General features: G+C 38.9%; 1 protein-coding gene and 1 long non-coding RNA gene across 7 annotated transcripts; one reads left to right on the top strand and one right to left on the bottom strand.

Annotated features, from left to right (window-relative positions):
- The first annotated feature begins 330 nt into the window (after positions 1 to 330).
- On the top strand, positions 331 to 4,502 carry LOC111895844 (uncharacterized). 4 transcript variants are annotated; one of them, XR_002851698.3, is made up of 7 exons: positions 331 to 504; positions 1,116 to 1,329; positions 1,422 to 1,547; positions 3,534 to 3,666; positions 3,979 to 4,068; positions 4,140 to 4,195; positions 4,278 to 4,502. It is a non-coding gene; the product is annotated as an uncharacterized LOC111895844 (long non-coding RNA). The 4 variants fall into 4 exon arrangements; XR_006189312.2 differs by lacking the exon at positions 1,422 to 1,547 and adding an exon at positions 3,030 to 3,180 and having other exon boundaries at positions 334 to 504; positions 1,116 to 1,145; XR_006189311.2 differs by lacking the exon at positions 1,422 to 1,547 and having other exon boundaries at positions 334 to 504.
- A 1,904-nt stretch (positions 4,503 to 6,406) lies between these two features.
- LOC111895827 (putative F-box/FBD/LRR-repeat protein At4g13965) lies at positions 6,407 to 9,154 on the bottom strand. 3 transcript variants are annotated; one of them, XM_042900246.1, is made up of 5 exons: positions 9,004 to 9,154; positions 7,586 to 8,497; positions 7,454 to 7,474; positions 7,155 to 7,340; positions 6,407 to 7,008 (listed from the first exon to the last, which is right to left on the bottom strand). In XM_042900246.1, exons 2-5 carry the CDS (start codon positions 8,453 to 8,455, stop codon positions 6,535 to 6,537), a joined length of 1,551 nt encoding a protein of 516 aa, XP_042756180.1. In that variant the 5' UTR covers positions 8,456 to 8,497; positions 9,004 to 9,154; the 3' UTR covers positions 6,407 to 6,534. The 3 variants fall into 3 exon arrangements, with proteins under 3 accessions (XP_042756180.1, XP_042756179.1, XP_042756181.1); XM_042900245.1 differs by having other exon boundaries at positions 7,586 to 9,145; XM_042900247.2 differs by having other exon boundaries at positions 6,407 to 6,987; positions 7,586 to 9,145.
- Positions 9,155 to 21,102: the final 11,948 nt, after the last annotated feature.

Raw genomic sequence — 21,102 nt, 5'->3', positions numbered from 1 at the left:
ACAATTTAGTCTTATAATTTTCTGAACAGGTCAAGAATTGTTAAAATGAATAATAAATTAGTTGTTTAGTTTTTTTTTTTCAAAAAAGTTAAAAGTTAAATTTTGTTTAAAAAGTTAAATTTAAGAATTTATTAAAAAAAAATTCTATGACCTGATGAGGTCAAGAATTATTAAAATAAATAAATTAGTCTGTGTTTTAGATTTTTTTTTCAAAAAAGTTAAAAGTTAAATTTTGTTGAAAAAGTTAAATTTAAGAATTTATTAAAATTTTTTCCATGGTGAGATTTTTCTAGAGGTTTCCAGAAATTATCCCTGATATTTACCTTATTTGACTCTTGCACTCTTCACTCTTCTCTTCACTGTTCTGTTGATAAATCTTCGTTGATCCTCCTCCGAACCACACCTGTTTCTCATCTACATTCAACAACGAAGTCGACACTTCGACAGGAAGCTAACAACTCTCAGCCTCTGATTCTCATTCTTCATTACAAAATTTCACCCTAGGTAAGTTTTTAGACTGGATTTCGGTATTCGATTTTTTTCATCACATTACTGATTAGTGAAGAAGTAAAGATGGAAACAATGAATATTAACATTCAACACTAACAATAACCCTTTTTTTCCTCTCGACCCCCACTGATTCCATAAACCCTCTTTTGATGTGCATTTTCTTTACTTTTTTTTATTTGGAATCGATATAGTAATCTTTTATGCCTATGTTATTAACTGTTTTTGAAAAGTTCTCAGTAACGGTGTGGAAATAGGTTATAATTTTGAGCAAAGTGGTTGATTGAACAAAAGAGGACACGCTTTTTTTTTTTTCTAAATTAACTCTAGTTGATGATATTGGCTGTTTTAAATTCAATGTGGTTGACATTGTTGATTAAGCAACATTCATATGTTTCTAAATCTTATTCCACCTCCATTCTCTCTGATGTGCTAAAGCTGTTGGATGTGAAATGTATAGAGTCAAAAGTTTAAATATCTAACTCTAGGAAGTTAACTTGGTGTGGCTTAATCACTTTCTTCAACAAACTTCATTAGTGATTCTATATGTTTGAATAATTTTTAATCAAAGTGGTGGACCCCTAACTCGTATCTAATTTTTGATGCAGATTGAATGGACTGTGGATTCTTGGATTCTGGTAATAAATGTGACAGATTTGTTATCAATATTGATAACCCCAATAGAATTTGCCTTCATCGAGATGTTATCTAAAAAAATACATTATCTGGAGATAGCTGAGGGATTTTTTTCCTTGATATGGTGTTGTAATTCTTGGAAGTCTATAGTAATCATCATGACATGTCTCATGATACAATGTTGAGGTTAGTCCATTTTGCTATATAACCGAATAATTTAGTCTTATAAAATTATTGTTTTAACTTATTCTAATCTAATTTATTGTGAATAATTACAGGCTCACACTCTCTTATTATCTGCCAAATATCATTCTCATTGCATGTCTTCAAATTCAAAGATGTCGGATTCTTGAGGCTTTATCTCACATGTTTGTATTTGTGTACAATAACTACAACCACAATCGGTAAGTTCAAAATAAAATTAAAATATTTTGTTTATTTGACCTAAGGTTATATGCAAATAAATTGAATAATAAAACTAAAATATTTGCATTTTTTGTAATTATTATATCCATCTCACTTGTGGGATGAATGCCTCCATAATCTGAAAAGAAATCCACATTCACATTATTAGAAAAATGCAAAAAGTCAATATTATTATTCAATTTATTTGCATATAACCTTAGGTCAAATAAGCAAAATATTTTAGTTTTGTTTTGAACTTACCGATTGTTTTTATAGTTATCGTAGAGAAATACAAGCATGTAAGATAAAGGCTCAAGAATCCGACATCTCTAAATTTAGAGTAGCTAAACCCCCCAATGCTAAACTCCCTAACCACGTCTTTCCTTCATTTCGAGGGAGCATAAAAATAGCTGAATAAAAGAATGCACAACCACCCAAGTGAAAACACAATGAATTTTACAACCCAAATCTTTATAGCTTGTGTGGATATAAACCCAACAATAATGTCATCGGTCTCTATAAAAAAAGTTGCACTCTTTCTAAACGTAGCATCCTTAATAGAAGGATCCACATCCATATTTCTTTTTCACAAAGTGCCTGAATTTTGACATGCACACATTCTTCTTAGTAACAATCTATATAAAGTGAACATAAGAAAAATTTGTTTAAGAATCACTGTTTTGGTTTACATTTAATAATCTCCAACCCTGAAAACTATCTTCTACACCAAATTGATAAAAATAATGTAAAACATACTATAAAGTAAAAACACTAAATCTTTGCAACAACTTATATTTATTTGTTTTATACTAACTTTGACTTATATAAAGTTTATTAGAACAAATTTACAGGTTATATTTTGAGAAAAGTATTTTATATATATATATTACTCAATTGAAATATATGTCAATTATGTGTTTTATGTAAATATGTATTGTGTTTTATACTATAAAAACTTTTGATAAACTACAAATGTATAAATTCAAAATAGAAGAACCGTTTTGTACCTAATGAAACTATAACACTATATTTTGTGTTAACAAATAGTATAACACTAAATTTGGTGTTATGTTATTCAACAAAAAAGGAAACAGAAATACTATCAACTTTTCATCAAGTAACTGAGCATACATACATGGAAGAGGTAAACACATGGAAGACATGCAATGAGAATGAGATTTGGCAAATAATAAGAGAGTGTGAGCCTGTAATTATTCACAATAAATTAGATTAAAATAAGTTAAAACAATAATTTTATAAGAATAGATTATTCGATTATATAGTAAAATGGACTAGTCTCAACATTGTACAATGAGACATGTCATGATGATTACTGCAGGCTTCCAAGAATTACACCATATCAAGGGAAAAAATCCCTCATTTATCTCCAGATAATTATTTTTTTTAGGTAACACCTCGATGAAGGCAAATTCTATTGGGGTTATCAATATTGATAACAAATCTGACACATTTATAACCAGAATACAAGAATCCACAATCGATTCAATCTGCATCAGAAATTAGATATGAGTTAGGGTCAACCACTTTGATTAAAAATTACTCAAACATATACAATCACTAATGAAGTTTGTTGATGAAAGTGATTAAGCCACACCAAGTTAACTTCCTAGAGTTACACATTTAAACTTTTGACTCTATTACATTTCACATCCAATAACTTTAGGACATACAGAGAGAATGGAGTTGGAATAAGGTTTAGAAACATATGAATGTTGCTTAATCAACAATGTCAACCATAGTAAAGAACATTGCCCTTTGATGGAACAAGATTTAAGTATTTGAAATGTGTGAACTGTTTCAACCACATTGAATTTAAAACAGCCAATATCATCAACTAGTGTTAATTCAGAAAAAATAGTATTAGAAAACCTGTCCAAGGTAAAAAATGTGCTTCTACATAAATAGTTTAGCAAACAAACTCTATTGCTAATTCTTTTACGTTTCTAACATGTATGTTGTATCAGATGACGGAAACAAAAAATGATGTTCACTAGTCGTGAGCGTGCTGCAAAGGTCAACCTCTTGGCTTATTTTGATGACAAGTCTATCCTTGCAGAAATTGACGTGAACATAAAAGATTATTGAAAGACATCATTGGTAAGTTGATCTCAATTTTCACTTATTTTGGTAGGACAAAATTTTTTATTTTTTGTTCCATTGATTTCAATCCAGTCTGATTTTGGCCAAATGCAATGCACAATTTTGTGTTGTATGATAATAGTCACAAAACATGCTATTCATACATGATGTTCACAAAATAGTTTCATTAGGTTTAAAAAAAAGCTTGTTGAACTTGAACTAAGGACTAATTTATTTCAAAAGTGCTTGTTTAAATAGTACCTTTCTATGTTTTAGAACAGATAAGTTATGTCTAGGTTTGCTTAAGCTAACACTAAATTTATGCATCAGTACACATAAACAGCATATTGCTGCATCAAAAGGGCACGAGAAGATGATTGGTCTATTGATAGAAGAAAAGGAGGTCGACTTTGATGTCTGGTAAAGTTCACTTTAATCTTGGTTTTATGTCTATTATATTTTGACTAACATTTGTGTCTTATTTGGTCAAGTTGCTAATGAAGAATGGAGCCATATCAAAGTCTGAAGCTGATGAGGTCTAGATAAGGTAATTTGTCTTAATTGTTAGTATAATTTCTTTACATTATTATTGATTAATTTAGCAATGACTAACCAATATATGATTTTAGGTTGTTACAGTTTGAGGAAGTTTCACATGAGTCGAGGAACTTTTGTATATCCTATTTTGAATATTTCTAATTCATTGATAGCATGTAATGATTCCTCCTCTCCATCTATTTCTTAACTAGGAAACAAAATTAATTGTAACTGTCATCTGTAATGATTCCTCCTCTCCATTTGGTAGCCAAACACAGCAAAAACTTAAATCAAGTTAAAACTCCATGAGTTCCATATTCCCCTGTGCACATTGACCTTCACTTAGATTGCTCAATCATAATAGTTCCAGTAGATGTAATGAGCTAATATCACAATTTAATTTGGGGTTTTATTAAAATTAGACCTAAATCAACCTATTCATGAGATTCAACTCACAAACATATCATTACCTAGCAATAATTAATCATAAATCCTCTATTGAATATTATAGCTCATGATAATGAGTTCATTACTTAATCTGAAGCTAGGAACTTCAAATCAATTAAAGTCAATTTACTCCAACAAATCATAGATCATGAGTCAATTTCGGATTTCCCTCATTACCTAGGGTTTGGAAACCCAAAACTCAGCCAAATGGTGAATCAAGCTCATAGATGTTGAATTTTAGTTAGAATCATAATCAAAGCTTGATTCCACATCCAGAGACTACTAGAACTCCATTAATGGTTCGAATTTTGGGAATTTACTTGAATTCCCTCTACATTCCATCACTTTCTTTCTTTGCAAACTGATGTGAAAATAGAGATGATATATTCGACATCAATAAGCACAATAATAGAGATTGGATGAAAAAGCACAAAATCAATACAAACTACAAACTGATGCACTCACAATTTGTCTCATACCAACCCTACATAAGTCAACAAGATGTTTAAAATACATGTCATGGATATTAGGGATGAGCAAAGGAACCGACCGGCCCGAACCTAACCCGGACCCGGCCGAAATTAAGAACCGAACCTAACTGTCAGTTCTCCCGGTTCCCAGTTCCTACCGATTCTTGCCGTGTCTTCGGTGTTGGAACCGGTCCTCGAGAAATAGCAATACACGGTTTCGATTTTTGCTGGTTCTACCGGTTCCAGTTCCTGGTTCCAAAAATCCACAAGAATATTGTCCTGGTCCCGGCCCGATCGGTTCTATACGGTTCCGGTTCCGGTTCCGGCCGATTCCCCGGTCCAAATGTTCATCCCTATTCCATACACATTTAGGACTTGATAATGATGATGATCATAAAATGGATGCATGCCAATAGTACCATGTTCATTTTTTTACCAAACCACAAAGAACAACATACATCTCATTCTAGTTACCGGTAACTAACAACCAACGATCCATTTGAATATGTTCTCTACTAATCAACCTACCCAACACTAAACCCACCTCAACAACTTAGAGATCATCAATAACAAGTAACAACTAAACACAAGGACCAAGTTTGTCCATTTTATTGAAGTTGGATTATAGGTGCCTATTATACCATACCATAGGGACCATTTTTGTAAATTTCTCTAAGTTTTCTTTTAAAATATCATGTATGTATGTATTGCTCACACTTCAAGGTTTGATTTATCATTAAATGATATTTGATAAAACTTTTGTGTTCATATACATATTTTCTTTCTCTATTAGACTGATTTGTGATAACTTGCCTCAATGATCGTGAGTTACTAAGGAGTGGACTCTTTTAGTTTTTAACTTAAATTAGTTAATTAAGCAGTTGGTGTGTCTACGAGAAAAGAGAAAAATATAAAAACAATACATAATTGAACTCGTAAGTAGCATCTCATTATATTCATTTTTATTTTATATTTTAATTATCAATTTGACAAAAAAAAAATCAGAATTTTAACATGAGTGTTTCAAACATGTACAATTTCAAGGAAAGAGAATATAGAAAGCCCATCAAATTCATCCTTAGTTTCTTCTTTTCAAGTAAATGACATAAGTCGTTCCTCAAGTTCAATGGAAAAAATGAAGAAAAAAACAGAGGTATTTTCATCATTTCACATATACATAACAATAGCTTCTTAGAGGGTAACTGCCCCTCATGGACCTCTAGTACAAGATTTTGAAACCATAGGGACCATTCATATCAATTATTCAAAAGTTGAACCAAATGTGCAGATTGGAACAAGCCACATGGTCCAAATCTGTAATTTACTCTTCAATTAAAGTTGTTGATAATAACATCTACCAAAATAGGTTAAAATAATCATCCAGGAGTCTTAACTTAGCAGAAATAGAACAATACCAAAACAACAATAAATACTAAATACTAAGCACATTGGTGTCTTGAGTTTCCTGTCTGGTCTTCATCCATCCCAATATACTATTAGTGAGAATGGTAGCATCTTCACACAATCTAGAAAAAATCGGTTGCATCACATCCTTCTTGGGTGTCATCAATCCTTCAATGCACTGAAACAATGAACGCATTTCCTGCAACCATTCAATAATCTGTAATCTTTCACTACTGCTTGGCCTAAACTTTGCCATGATGAGACAAGTCTCCAATGCTACAGATTTGCTTTGCTTAATCAGTGCCATCATTTCCCCAAGGTTCAACTGAAATTCCCATGCCCAGGGCTTCTCAACCTGTGGTTTGCCATGTTCATCCATTTGAGCCTTGTTATTTGTATTTGCTTTACATTCTTTAAGAAACAGTCTCAAGTTTTTCACAAATATTTGTGCTGATGCCATATCCCCCATAACTTTAATCTCCTGCAGTGTTTCCATAATCATCTAAATTTCAAGTTTCATAATGTTACAATGTTATAATGTTGTGTGTTTTGGTATTGTTATGTATGTCGTCCAAAAAAAACACTTTACTGCATAAACTAGGAAAATGATGAAAAAATATCAATAATATACTGGCATTGTGAAAATACCTTATGTGATACCATTGGGAAGATGGCACCTGGAGAAGTATCGTAGTTTTTTATTTCAGTTACTTTCTCTTCTGCCTGCACTTCCAAGTATACCTTAACCGGCAATTTTGGTATAAACTTTAATATCCTTGCGTTAGCAAACACACAAGTTTGATGTGGGATTAGTTCCATGGATGAAGAAAGATGCTGCAGAAAATATAATAAAAGAAAATTACATATAGATCGATGTCGTCTTCATAATAATGTATGTATATAATAGGTTCAAGTGAAGCAGCCAAATGCAAGAACTCTAGATATACCTCCCTTTCTTCAAAAAGACGCTGCAGAAAATACAACGAAAGTCAGTTAGATATAGATGAATGCAATACTCATAAGTCATAACCAAGTGTTGAGATTAAAAATCTTGGTAAGATGAATGACCAATACGATACCTGTAGAATCCCCAAGCTAAGTATAAGAAGCTTGGCACTGCGGAGGTGTTGAAGCAGACAAACTATTTCATGAGCATCTGCAATGAATGGATGGTTCATACAAAGATCAGCCTTCTCCAAACAAGGGAAGCCTGGTGTAGAAATCTGCCATGGATGAGAAATTTCTATCACCAAGGAGGCGAGCCCAGGTGCAGAAATCAGATGCTTCCCAGCGCACCATTTAATAGTGAGGTTCTGGAGTTGAGGTGCAGCCACATTTACATACTCCTTCAATTCCATATCCATACGTATATATTCAAGTGTAAGATCTGAAAGTCGAGGAAGACAAATATTCAAAACTTTTGCTCCCTTCATTAATGTGCATCGTCTTAAGAACAGGTTCTTCAAATTGGTGAATTTGGAGAAAAAATCATTATCATCAGACAATTGGATATGATGAAGATGCAATGTCGTTAAAGCTGGGAGGTCCCACGCTGATGTGGCAATTGATGATAATCGGTAAACGAGGGGGCGTCCAACAATTTTCTCAGGCGAGCGCGTAACACTGAGTTGTTGGACATTGTGAGACAATGCACAATTGAGAATGTCTGTAACAGATTCATCATCCCTTACTCTTTTCCCAAGTACGAGACTGACCGAAGAAACTTGTGTTTCATTATCACGGTGAGACAAAACATTAGAAATAAAATTGGAGATGCTGGGCCCATGATTGAGATTTTCGAAAGTCAGATAGGGCATTGAAGTCCAGATAGACCTCCATTTAGATGACAAAACACTGGTTGCTATTGCATCTTTGATGCTAATAAAAGAAATTATTTTATGGATAAGATCGTCTGGCAAGCTGCTTAGTCTATCGCTTTCTACATCCATTGCATCTTTCCTTATGCAATTTGTTTTGTGGCTCCAAAATATCTGCAAAGGAATAGAATAGAATGGAATGATCAGCCAATGCTTTCCAGAATCCACAAGTAATCTACAACCACAAGCAATAAGAAAACTTTGATAACGAACTATATCTACAAAATACAACTGGCCAAAACCCAGGACCAAATTAACATGGAATAAATCGTCTGTAACCCCTCACTATATTCCAACAATTAGCCAACTAATTAAGTTTTCACAAAACTATATAACATTAGCAATTACATATCTAGCAGAGCAAAAAATAAAACATAAGCTTCCACTGTTCCAACAATTAACAAAATCATAAATTCACAAAAATTAGGTTAATGATGTAGCTATAAACTTGTGCAAACAAATTCACAGCCACAATTCATAAATTAGATTTGTAAAAATAAAAATTAGGCATGATGAATTGAATGATATAATCGATTCTTGGAAGAGTCAAAGAAGACTCGGTGTGTTGTGGACTTGTTGATGTATTGTGCGCAAAGAGAAAAAAAGAATTCGACAGATACGATGAAGGGGAAGCCAGCATCAGCCTGTGTTGTGTCGATGGATTTTACACAGAGAAGGATCGAATAGCAAACACAGGTGGTGGGATGGATGGGAAGTGTTAGGGTGTTCAATGTCGTGCGTAAACGAATCTACGGAGATTATATAACAGCACTTCGCTTTTGAAGTGGTTTCTTAGTTTTCTATTTTTACAATAAAACCCTTAACTTTGCAACTTATTAACACTTTTATCTTTTTTGTTTATTTTCGTAATTATCCCACAATTTTCATTCAAACTTTTTATTTTAAAGCGAATATTTGCAAGAAAATCATTAAGTTGTATTTTTTTACGACTTTATTCTAGGTAATCTTTTTAAGTAAGTACCCCACGTACTTTTTATACAATATGTTCATATCAGTCATTTAATTTGGTTAACATTGGTTGGGTATAATTTTTGTTTGCACGTTTTATAAAAAGAAATGGAAAGAATGGTTATAAGAAGGCTCGAACTCAAGACTTCTTAGTCATGAATCATGTGATTTGTCGGTCAATAAAATAATATCTTTGTACTTAACGTTGTTGTTATTATATATATATATATATATATATATATATATATATATATATATATATATATATATATATATATATATATATATATATATATATATATATATATATATATATATGTTTAAATGTTTTTATTATCTATTGTGTGCATGTACGATTCATTCTGGACCAATCATTTTAGTTATTTTAAGAAAATAATTAATGCATATTAAACGCTGAAGATTTAACTAATATTATCCAATGGTTTCTAGCCCAACGGTATCACGTGGTGCCCTCTCTCTTTGAGGTCGAGGGTTCAAGTTTCGTTGTAGACATATGTGGAATTAAATGTTAGTTTAGGAGTAGATAATATATGGTCATGGATCACTGATCTCATTTGAGTAAAATTTTCTAGAATCGCAAGCTTTATTTGTTTTAATTTTTCATAAAATATATTGTTGGTTTTTTCGAAAATCCTTCCTTATATGTAGATGCTTCAAATAAATAAAGCATATAAACATACTTTAATCGTCCTTGCATGCTTGCTTTTCACAGAACAATTGAACTCTCATTTTCACAAGGTTCTAAAAATCATTATCACTACCTTCTCTTGATCTCACAATAAAAATATTCGTACACAAATGCTATTTTCAAATACATATTCAATCTCTAATGATTCAAGCATACTGGATATTACACTAAGTACGTATCAGTTTCGTGGGACAGGAGTGTCACACCCTGATCAAGACAGAGGCGTTGATTGGTAGATCGTACATTTGTCCCCTGCCTAATCCATGATTTACTTAACCATGGTAGTGGTGCGTGCACCTGTACTGAAGTTAGCAGTGATGGTTTGTCGCTTGCCGACTTTCCACCAAGGGTTCCACGTCATATTCTGATTACTAAGAGGTAACTTAATCTAAGGACGGAACGAATGTTGGCTTAGCAAAGGAGGTTGACGGGCTTGATTATGTTGCTCATCCAATTGGCATTTCTGGCATGCCTAGGGGCACGCTATCACTAATAATACCTTTATAAGTGCATAAATTATATCGGCTTCAATGTATAATCTAAAATAAAGGCATATAATTATAACTATGGTTGTAAACGAACTGAATGTTCGTGAACTATTCATCGGGAAGTTCTTTTATGTTCGTTTATTTAATAAATAAATGAACATGAACACAAATTCTCATTCATTTAGTTAAACGAACGAACATGAACAATGGTCTCGTTCGTTCATTTACATTTGTGAACGTTCGTTTATGTTGTTCGTTTAAGTTTTTTTATGTTCATCTATGTTCAATTGTGTAACACCGTGAAATTTCAAAACAATTTTTCATTTTAAATTAATAAAAATACTCCAATCACAATTCTCAAAAACGTGTATCAATTGTTTTTACATAGCATAAGTGCAAATCAAAATCCCCAGAATCTCAAAACATCTCCACCATAAGTGTGTGCTGATCATGTTGGCGCCTTCCCGCGATCATCACCGGTACCTAAAACTCATAACACGCAAATGGTAAGCAATAATGCTTAGTGAGTTCATAAAAAATACCACGTACAGCACATACGCCTTTCCAGGTCATAGCTCTATGGGATCTTCCGATCCATGTGTCTCAGGGGATTTCCATCCTATAACTTTGTTGACCTTCCGGTCCATGCTCTGTTGACCTTCCGGTCCATATCATCATACTCATATCATAACATATAACATATACAACATACATCACATTTTCATCATACACATAAGACCTTCTGGTCACACATAATTACCCCATCGGGTAAGGCATAGTGAGAAGACTCATCTCGAAGATGTCGGATGATCGCTCGTGCTCAATCTTCTGACCTAGCTTCCTCATATAGTATAAATACACCTCTAATTAATACCTCCCCGACTTAGTTTGACTAATGCCCTAAAGTCAACAAAAGTCAGCTCTGGTCAACACTGGTAAATGGCCACCCTTTGACCCAACTTGTCGAGTTAGGCACTGACTCGGCGAGTTCAGATGTGAACTCAAGTCCCCTAAATCCCAACTGACTCACCGAGTCATTTGCCCCAACTCGGCGAATCACCAACTGTGTGAGTCACGGGACAACCCGGGCCGACTCGTCGAGTCTGCTCATGGACTCGGCGAGTTCATTCCATGCTCGAACTCAAATGGCCTTCTAAGGTCAGATCTGTTCCTCTAATCCATAGATCTGACCTTCCCAAGCTCAATAAACACGTAAAGGTTCAAACTTGATACTCATGCATCGTCCAAATAACTCTACTTGAAGCATTTGCCCCAAATACAACATCCTAAGCCCATTTCTTCCATAACTCATCATAAAGCAAGATGTATTAAGCTCTCTGGACCACTATGGGTCTAGATCCGAAGTCTAAACATGATAAGGGACCATATATCCAACAATCATCCCAAGAAAGGGTATAGAAAACCCTAGATCCATGGATTCTTCAACAAAACAGAAAAAGGATCGATATGCTACCTCAAGGATGATGTTCTTTGCTCGAGATCCACAGATATGCAACCTTCTTGGCCTCCTCTAAGTTGGAACCACCTTCTTCTTGCAAACCAACCCACAAAGATCAAATAATGGCTTCTTTCCTCTCACAAACGCTCAAACACTCTTAGGTTTTCTCTCAAGGGTCTGGTAGCCGCAAATGGTGGCTATAAGGGTCCTTAAATAGGTCCCAAACCCGAGAAATTAGGGTTTCTTTCGCCAGCTCTGACTCGGCGAGTGCATTCTCTGATTCGTTGAGTTTAATCATTTTCCACGTCACCCATTCGCGACCTGACTCGACGAGTCTAAGCACCAACTTGTCGAGTCACCTCAACACAATTCAAATTATAATATTAATTAATGTACCTGGGAAACCGGGCGTTACAATTCTCCCCCACTAGAATCAGACTTTTCCCCTGAAGTCTCGCTCTGCAAACAATTTTGGATACTGCTCCCGCATCTCTAACTCCGGCTCCCAAGTCAGCTCGGACCCCTTCCGATGTTGCCACTGGACCTGAACCAAGGACACTTCCTTGTTCCTCAGAACCTTGATCCTCCTATCTCGGATCGTGATTGGCCTCTCAACATAGTTCAGGCTCGCGTCCACCTGAATGTCCTCTAATGGAACCACTGCTGACTCATCGGCAATATACTTCCTCAACCGAGACACGTAGAAGGTATCATGAATCTGACTCAGCTCGGCAGGTAGCTCCAAACGATACGCTACTCTGCCCACCCTAGCTATCACCCTCAATGGACCGATATATATCGTTGCCCCAACTTGCCTCTCTTTCTAAATCGAATCACACCTTTCCAAGGTGATACCTTCAGGATAACGAAATCACCAACCTGGAACTCGAGCTCTGAGTGACGCCTATCCGCGTAGCTCTTCTGGCGACTCTGAGCCATCAGCAACCTCTGCCTGACCTGCTGAACATGCTCAGTCGTCTGGAGTATTATCTCCGTACTACCCACCATACGTTGTCTTACCTCTCCCCAACAAATGGGAGTCCGACACCTCCTTCCATACAACAGTTCGAAGGGAGGCATACCGATGCTCGAATGGTGGTTGTTGTTATAGGAAAACTTAGCCAAAGGCAGATACGTGTCCCAACTTCCTCCGAAGTCTAATACACATGCCCGAAGCATGTCCTCGAGTGTCTGGATAGTCCGCTCACTCTGACCGTCGGTCTGAGGGTGATAAGCAGTGCTGAAATGAAATCTCGTACCCAACTCCTCATGAAACTTCTTCCAAAACCTAGAAGTAAAACGTACATCTCGATCTGACACAATCGAGATCGGCACCCCATGCCAAGACACCACCTCTATCACATATACTTCTGCCAACTTCTCTGCAGAATAGCTCTCACTGATAACAAGGAAGTGAGCACTTTTCGTCAATCGATCCACAATCACCCAAATTGCATCGTGTAACGCCCGCAGATTCGGGCTAGTCAATTTAGAGGCAATAGGGGTCGTAAACGACTTTTCAACAAAAGATTATTTAGAATAAATAATCTTAACCAAGTTTTAGAATATGTCTCAAGGTTTCCGTACATATAAAGAACGCTGAAATCCGAGTTCTAACGAAAAAGTTATGGCCCTTCGAAGTTTTACGACAGAACCGGCACGGCACCGGGAAGCGTAAAAAAAAGTGAATTTACGATAGAAGACTTTTTAGCCTTATTAATCTAAACCAAAGTTGTATATTATGTTAAACCGAGAAAATCCATAAAAAGAACGCCCAAATCTGACTTCGTATAAGGAAGTTATGATTTTTCGAAGTTTCGGCTTAGCAGTGTACAGCCCGAAACTCGAATTTTAGTTCGAGCGGTTTTTGGCTTACACGACCTAAATGAGATTTGAAGATCTCATTAATAGGAACTCAATGGTAAAAAGGTGGACGAAAACGGAGTTCGTATGAAGGAGTTACGAATTCTTCGCGGTCATTTAACAGTCTAAATGCCTCCTATTGTTAAATTTGAGATCGGTCTAGAATTAGCCAACGGAGTCTAAATGAAAGTTGTAGATCTTGATTTTTCCTATGCTTTGAAAAAAAGAACGTCAAAAACGGAGCTCGTATGCGAGAGTTATGATTTTTCTAAGTTTGACGGCTGATACGCGATAGGGGGTGACGTGGCATCACCAGAATTGGACACGTGGCACCACCAGAAGGCTGCCACATGCACCAAATCAGCGAGTAGGTCCACCTACTCGACGAGTCCATCAGTCAGCACCCCTATAAATAGAGGTGCCGGGTTCCATTCATTCTCACACCTTTCCAAACCATTATTTCTCTCTCTAGACTCTCTCTCTCTAGCCCCCTAACCCCCCTAAAAGCCTAGGTAAACCCCCTAGCACCTGAAGGAAGCCCCGAGGCTCCCGGAGTCCTGAGAAAAGAGCCTTTCGGCTCGGGAACGCTGCTCCAGCGAAGCCCGATTTTCGAGAAAACTCGTTGTAAGTGAGCTACGCCTAACCTATCTTTAGTATAGCTTATGTTTTAATATACTAATGTTATTAGGACCTTAAAATAAGTATTTGGGCTATTATTATGAGTTATATTGAGTGTTATTTAACGCTTATATAATAATAATAATAGTTGTACTATTAATTAGTCGCGGTTAACGTCAGACTAAACCCTAGTCATATACTCATATTGATACTAGGTTTTGTCGAGGAAATTGTTTTAAGAGTAACGAAGTGCTGTCCGAGTGAAGAGTCACTGCCTAATCAGGTGAGTGCATAGTTACTTTCAGCATACACATAGATACGGATTATTTTATATAAATTACGTGCTATGTGTGCATATTATCTGAATACTTGCTATCTATGCTGGATGAACATTTTTATACATGTTTTCAATGATTTAAACTGTATATGTATTTTATATCTACGAAAATGTTAGGGTAAAACATGGGTAGATGTGTTAGTTGTTGTGTGATAAAATGAAATAATGAGAGGCCTCGTTATAGATGTTATTGATGATCCAGTCATCTAGCGGAGTATAGATGACGACCACAGACTATTCTAGACAGTCCAGTGGAACACTAGCAGGCTCGCAACCTGTAGGTGTTTATTCGAATTGTGTGTTTATTTGAACTGTGTGCTCACCAGGTGTACTCCATCCCCCACATGGTTGCCTTTAGGATATTTATTGCTTAGGAATCCCCCTAGCAGTAGTGTCCATCCCGATGATAGTCCTTAGACTAGGTCCCTTGTGTTAGATGTTTTAGGGATGTAATGTGAGGATAACGGGAATGGGTAATTGGGTTGATTGTTTGATGTTTAAACATAATAATTATATTATTGTGGGTTGAAAACCCTATGTGCTCACCAAGTTTCCCAACCTGACCCACTCAGTTTATTATTATCACAGGTGTTGATACGAAGTCTCATTACACTGAGAGATTTAAAGAGATGTAGATCACTAGTGTAAATAAATGTAAGTTTTGTTTATGCTTATGTTTCTGTATTGACGATGACATCCCAAGTGTTTTGAAATGAATAAAATACGTTTCTTCGAAAATGTTTTGATAACGTATTTATCGTGGTTTTCTGGGAACAAATTCCACAAGATTTTTATTAAAAGAAGTACTCTGATTTTTAAACAAAGCATAAACAAAATCGGTATTTTCTGGCCGTAAAAATGGGGATGTCACACATCGACACCCCTTGGGGTTCTTGGCAGTTTGGTGATGAAATCCATAGAAATCTGTTCCCACTTCCACTGGGGAACCTCAAGTGGCTGCAACTTGCCATGTGGACGCTGGTGCTCAGCCTTAACCTGACAACAGGTCAAGCACCTCTCTACAATCCACGCAACATCTCTCTTCATACAAGGCCACCAATAGTCTCTCTTCAGATCCAAATACATTTTAGTGGCCCGGGGATGGATCGAGAATCTCGTTCTATGTGCCTCCTCCATCAAAACACTACGTGCCCCGCCTATAAACGACACCCAAATCCGACCATGAAAAGTCATAAGCCCTCGGCTATCAGTCACAAACTCAGATACATGCCCAAACACTCGCTCCTTCTTGCGGTTCTCCGGTCTCACAGCCTCTGCATGGGCCTCACAAATGGTATCTAACACCGGAGTCATCACGGTCATTCTCTTACACATACCTCGTATCGGGGCATCGGCTACCACATTCGCCTTACCCGGGTGGTACAGGATCTCACAATCGCAATCCTTCACCACATCCAACCATCTCCTCTACCGCATATTCAGGTTGGGCTGATCCATCAAATACTTCAAACTCTTAGGGTCCGTGTAAATGGTACACCGAACTTTGTACAAATAGTGGTGCCAAATCTTCAGAGCAAACACTACTGCTCCCGCCTCCAGATCGTGGGTGGGATATCTCGCCTCATGAGGCTTCTGCTGCCTCGATGCATATCATGCCCCCTCTGCATAAGAACTGCACCCAACCCTGATATCGATGCATCGCAGTATACCACAAAATCCTCAACTCCCTCTGGAAAGGATAACATCGGGGCTTCGCACAACTTCTAGCGAAGAGTCTCAAACGAGGTCTGTTGCTCCGGACCCCATGAAAAAGCAACACCCTTTCGGGTCAACCTAGTGAGTGGCACTGCAATCTTGGAGAAATCCTGAATGAATCTCCGATAATAACCGGCCAACCCCAGAAAACTTCTGATCTTCGTGGCGGACTTCGGCACTTCCCAACTCATCATCGCCTCAATCTTGGTCGGGTCGACCAATATCCCATTTTGATTAATAAGATGCCTCAAGAATTGGACCTCTCGTAACCAAAAATCACACTTGGAGAATTTGGCATAAAGCCTCTCCGAACTCAATACCCCGAGGATCTCCTTAAATGCTCCTCATGTTGTTCTCGGGATCTAGAATACACTAGAATATCATCAATAAACACGATCACCGATCGATCCAACATCGGCCGTCATACTCTGTTCATGAGATCCATGAACGATGTTGGTGCATTGGTGAGCCCAAAAGGCATCACCAAAAACTCATAGTGCCCATATCGCGTCCTGAACGCTGTCTTCTGGATATCCTCATCACGCACCCTCATCTGGTGATATCCAGACCTCAAGTCTATCTTGGTAAACCAAGATGCCCCTTGAAGCTGATCGAACAAATCATTAATTCTCGGCAACGGATAACGGTTCTTGACCGTTAACTTGTTCAGCTCCCGATAGTCGATGCACATCCGGTGCGAACCATCCTTTTTCTTGACAAAAAGGATCGGCGCTCCCCAAGGCAAGCTGCTTGGTCGAATAAACCCTGTAACGTCCCAAAAATACGAGCCAAAATTTTCATTTTTCAAACACATAATTAGCAAAACATTAGAAATAAAACATTCACCGATCATATCATTTCATCAAAGATGTGCGTGTCTGGAAACTAGTTTATAAAAACATAACAACGTCAGAGTACAAATCCCCAGGAAGATCTCATAGTGCGGAATACAAAGCGTGTGTGTGATGTGCCACTACCACGCCAGCTCCTTCCCCTTCGAAGAAGAGGTACCTGAAACCAAAACTGAAAACTGTAAGCACGAAGCTTAGTGAGTTCCCCCATCATACCACATACCATACAATCACATATCATACATACTGTCGGGCAATTCTGGGGTGCTTGACCTACCCGGTACGGCCATTATGGGGTGCCGACCTACCCGTGTCAAGCCGTTCTAGGGTGCTGACTACCCATATCAAGCCATTATGGGGTGCTGACTACCCATCTGTCCTAACAACCGATCCTCGAGGACTATTTCACCCCTACTACTACTATCACATATATCATAACATAGCATATAAACATATCATCACATACTGTCAGACATATCTGGGGTATCTGACCTACCCTTCGGTCCTAACAACCGAACTCTACTACTATCACATATACATATCATGACAGCATATAACATATCAGGTAGAAGCAAACCTAGATGATATCACAAAGAAACTCATCTAACATATAACTCCTACTGGTGGGCCGACATTGTGGCCGTAGACCCACCGCTACTGGAAGGTAACTCACCTCGTAGTAGCTGCTGATCTGCGTGGGAACGGTCTGTCTGCTGCTGCTACTCCGGAAATCTTCCGGCTGGAATTCCCACCAAACACTTAGTCAAACGCTGCTAATCGACCTCAGGGTAAATGACCATTTACCCCTAACCAAACCAAGAGTCAAAGTCAAAGTCAACTTCTAGTTGACCCGACTCGCCGAGTTGGCCTGCCAACTCGCCGAGTCCCTATCCCTTTGTCTGACCATTGTCTCGTCCCTACTCGTCGAGTTTGGCATCGACTCGACGATTTTTCCTTCTAAACTGATGACCAAACGTCCTTCATCCTACTCGCCGAGTTGTATGAACAACTCGTCGAGTTCGTCTTCATCCAAAGAACACTCTATGCTGAGACTCGCCGATTTGTATGAACAACTCGCTGAGTCTGTTCCTAAGGCAAGAAGATTGCCTTGAACTCGCCGAGTCATGGCATTGACTCGCCGAGTTACTACATGAGTGAGACTGGCTTCCAACCCACTGAGTCACACCCTATGACTCACTACTCCAACCCGCAACACGAAAAGGGGGAAAAACTCGGGGACTCGCGACTCGACTCGCCGAGTCAGATGAACGACTCGCTGAGTCTGCCACATGCAGATACTATACACGCGATTATCCTTAAATCCAACTCATACCATACATAGATCTGGGTTTCTAGGGCCTGGTTAACACGTAAAGTTTCCAACTATACGTGTAAATAAACACCAATGAAGGTTTTAGGGCTCAAAATGCACTAAAAGAGTAGATCTAGGGCTTTCATGCAATATGGCTCCATAAAGGCAGTAGATCCAAGCTCCTGGAGCTCAATCATGCCTAGATCTAGAGGCTAAACAACTTATTACAAACCCTATTACACAAACAAGCTTGGGGAAAGGCTCAAGAAGGACTTTCATGGAGCTACAAGGGACAATAAGCATGAAAACAGAGGGAAAATGAGTTATACCTCAAGGAAATCACTGAGATAACACAAGGATGTCTAGCCTCCTTCTTCTCTTCTTGATCTACTCTCCTTCCCTCTCCAAACCCTCAAGAAAACACACCAAAATGCTTCAATCTCACAAGGAACAAGGCTTGGACGAAGTAGAGAGCTCTGAGGGTGAAAAGGGGCGAGCTTAGGGGCGGATAAGAGGGTTTAAATAGGGTGCAAACCCTTGAAATTTAGGGTTTCATCAGACAGCGGGGACTCGCCGAGTCCAGAATGTGGACTTGCCAAGTCGCCAACGTAAACGTGCTCCCAAACCCGTCTCTACTCAGCGAGTCGGGCCTACAACTCGCTGAGTCTAAGGCCAAAATGCAAACTACTTAGGTAAATTTTTACGTACCAAGAACCAGGTGATACACACCCTTTTCCCCAACAGCTCCTGAAGCTGTGAGGATAACTCTTGCATCACTGGCGGTGCAAGGCGATAAGGCGCCTTAGCGATAGGCACTGCCCCCGGAACCAAATCAATGCGAAACTCCACCCGCCTCTCAGGAGGCACACCCGGCAACTCCTCGGGAAATACATCCGGGAACTCACGCACTATCGGAACATCATTAACTAAACTTGGCCTTCCCGCGGTCTCCCGGGTATCCATCATATAAGCTATGAACCCCTTGCAGCCCTGCTGCAAACTCTTCCTTGCTCTGGCAACCAAACAGAATGTTGACCCACTTCGAGTTCCCTCGCCATAGACTGTCAGCACTCCCCCACTAGGATCTCGAATCGTCACCAATTGCTGCTCGCAGTCTATCACGACCCCATATCGGCTCAACCAATCCATGCCCACGATGACACATACGTCCCCCATCGCAATCGGGACCAGATCTATCGGAAACCCAATGCCGAAAATCTCAAGCACACACCCTCGGATCACGTCCGTGGCATACACTGCTCGCTCATTAGCTATAGAAACTCATAGAGGTCGACTCATCGCCTCTCGCTGGATACTGATGTGTCTACTGAACGCTGGTCAAACACCGCTCGACATACCACACCACATACCGCTTCATGCAGGGCCACCAATAATCTAGACGAAGATCTTGATACATCTTCGTCGCCCCCGGATGAATAGAGAATCGGGATTTGTGCGCCTCCTCCATCAAGATCTAGAGCACGCCTCCATGATACGGCACCCACACCCTACGGTGTAGTGTCAATAACCCTCGGCTATCATAATCTAAGGAGGTGACTTGACCCACTATTCGCTCGCTCTTCCGATGTTCCTCCTTCATGGCCTCCTCCTGAGCTTCCCGAATCTGCTCTAACAGTGGAGTCACCACTGTCATCCTCATACACACATCCCTGATCGGTGCCGCCTTACGGCTAAGCGCATCGGCCACCACGTTGGCCTTTCCCGGGTGATAAAGGATCTCGCAATCATAATCCTTCACCACGTCCAACCACCAACGCTGCCTCATGTTCAGATTCGGCTGATCCATGAGGTACCTCAAACTCTTGTGGTTCGTGTAAATGGTACATCGAACCCCGTAGAGGTAATGTCGCCAAATCTTGAGGGCGAAGACCACTGCCCCCAAATCTAAATCATGCGTCGGGTAGTTCGCCTCGTGAGGCTTCAGCTGCCTCGAGGCATAAGCAATGACATGACCCCTCTATATCAATATTGCGCCTAAGCCCGAGATGGACGCATCAAAATATACCACAAAATCCTCTACGCCCTCGGGAAGGGCTAAGATTGGCGCCTCGCACAAGCTCTATCTCAGAATCTCGAACGCTGCCTGCTGCTCAGGCCCCCATCGAAAGACCACAGCCTTCCTAGTCAACCATGTCAGGGGTACGACTATCTTGGAGAAATCCTGAATGAATCTCCGATAGTAGCCTGCTAATCCTAGAAAACTCCGAATCTCGGATGGAGACTTCGGAACCTCCCATCTCATCACGGCCTCCACCTTGGCCGGGTCTACAGAAATCCCGTTCTGGTTGACGAGGTGCCCAAGAAACTGCACCTCGCGCAACCAAAACTCACATTTGGAGAACTTGGCGTACAAGCTCTCCCTCCTCAAGGTCTCCA

Source organism: Lactuca sativa, chromosome 3, assembly GCF_002870075.4.
Source record: "Lactuca sativa cultivar Salinas chromosome 3, Lsat_Salinas_v11, whole genome shotgun sequence".
Lineage (NCBI taxonomy): Eukaryota > Viridiplantae > Streptophyta > Magnoliopsida > Asterales > Asteraceae > Lactuca > Lactuca sativa.
The sequence above is the reverse complement of the archived record's forward strand: the minus strand, read 5'-3'. Positions and strand labels throughout refer to the sequence as shown.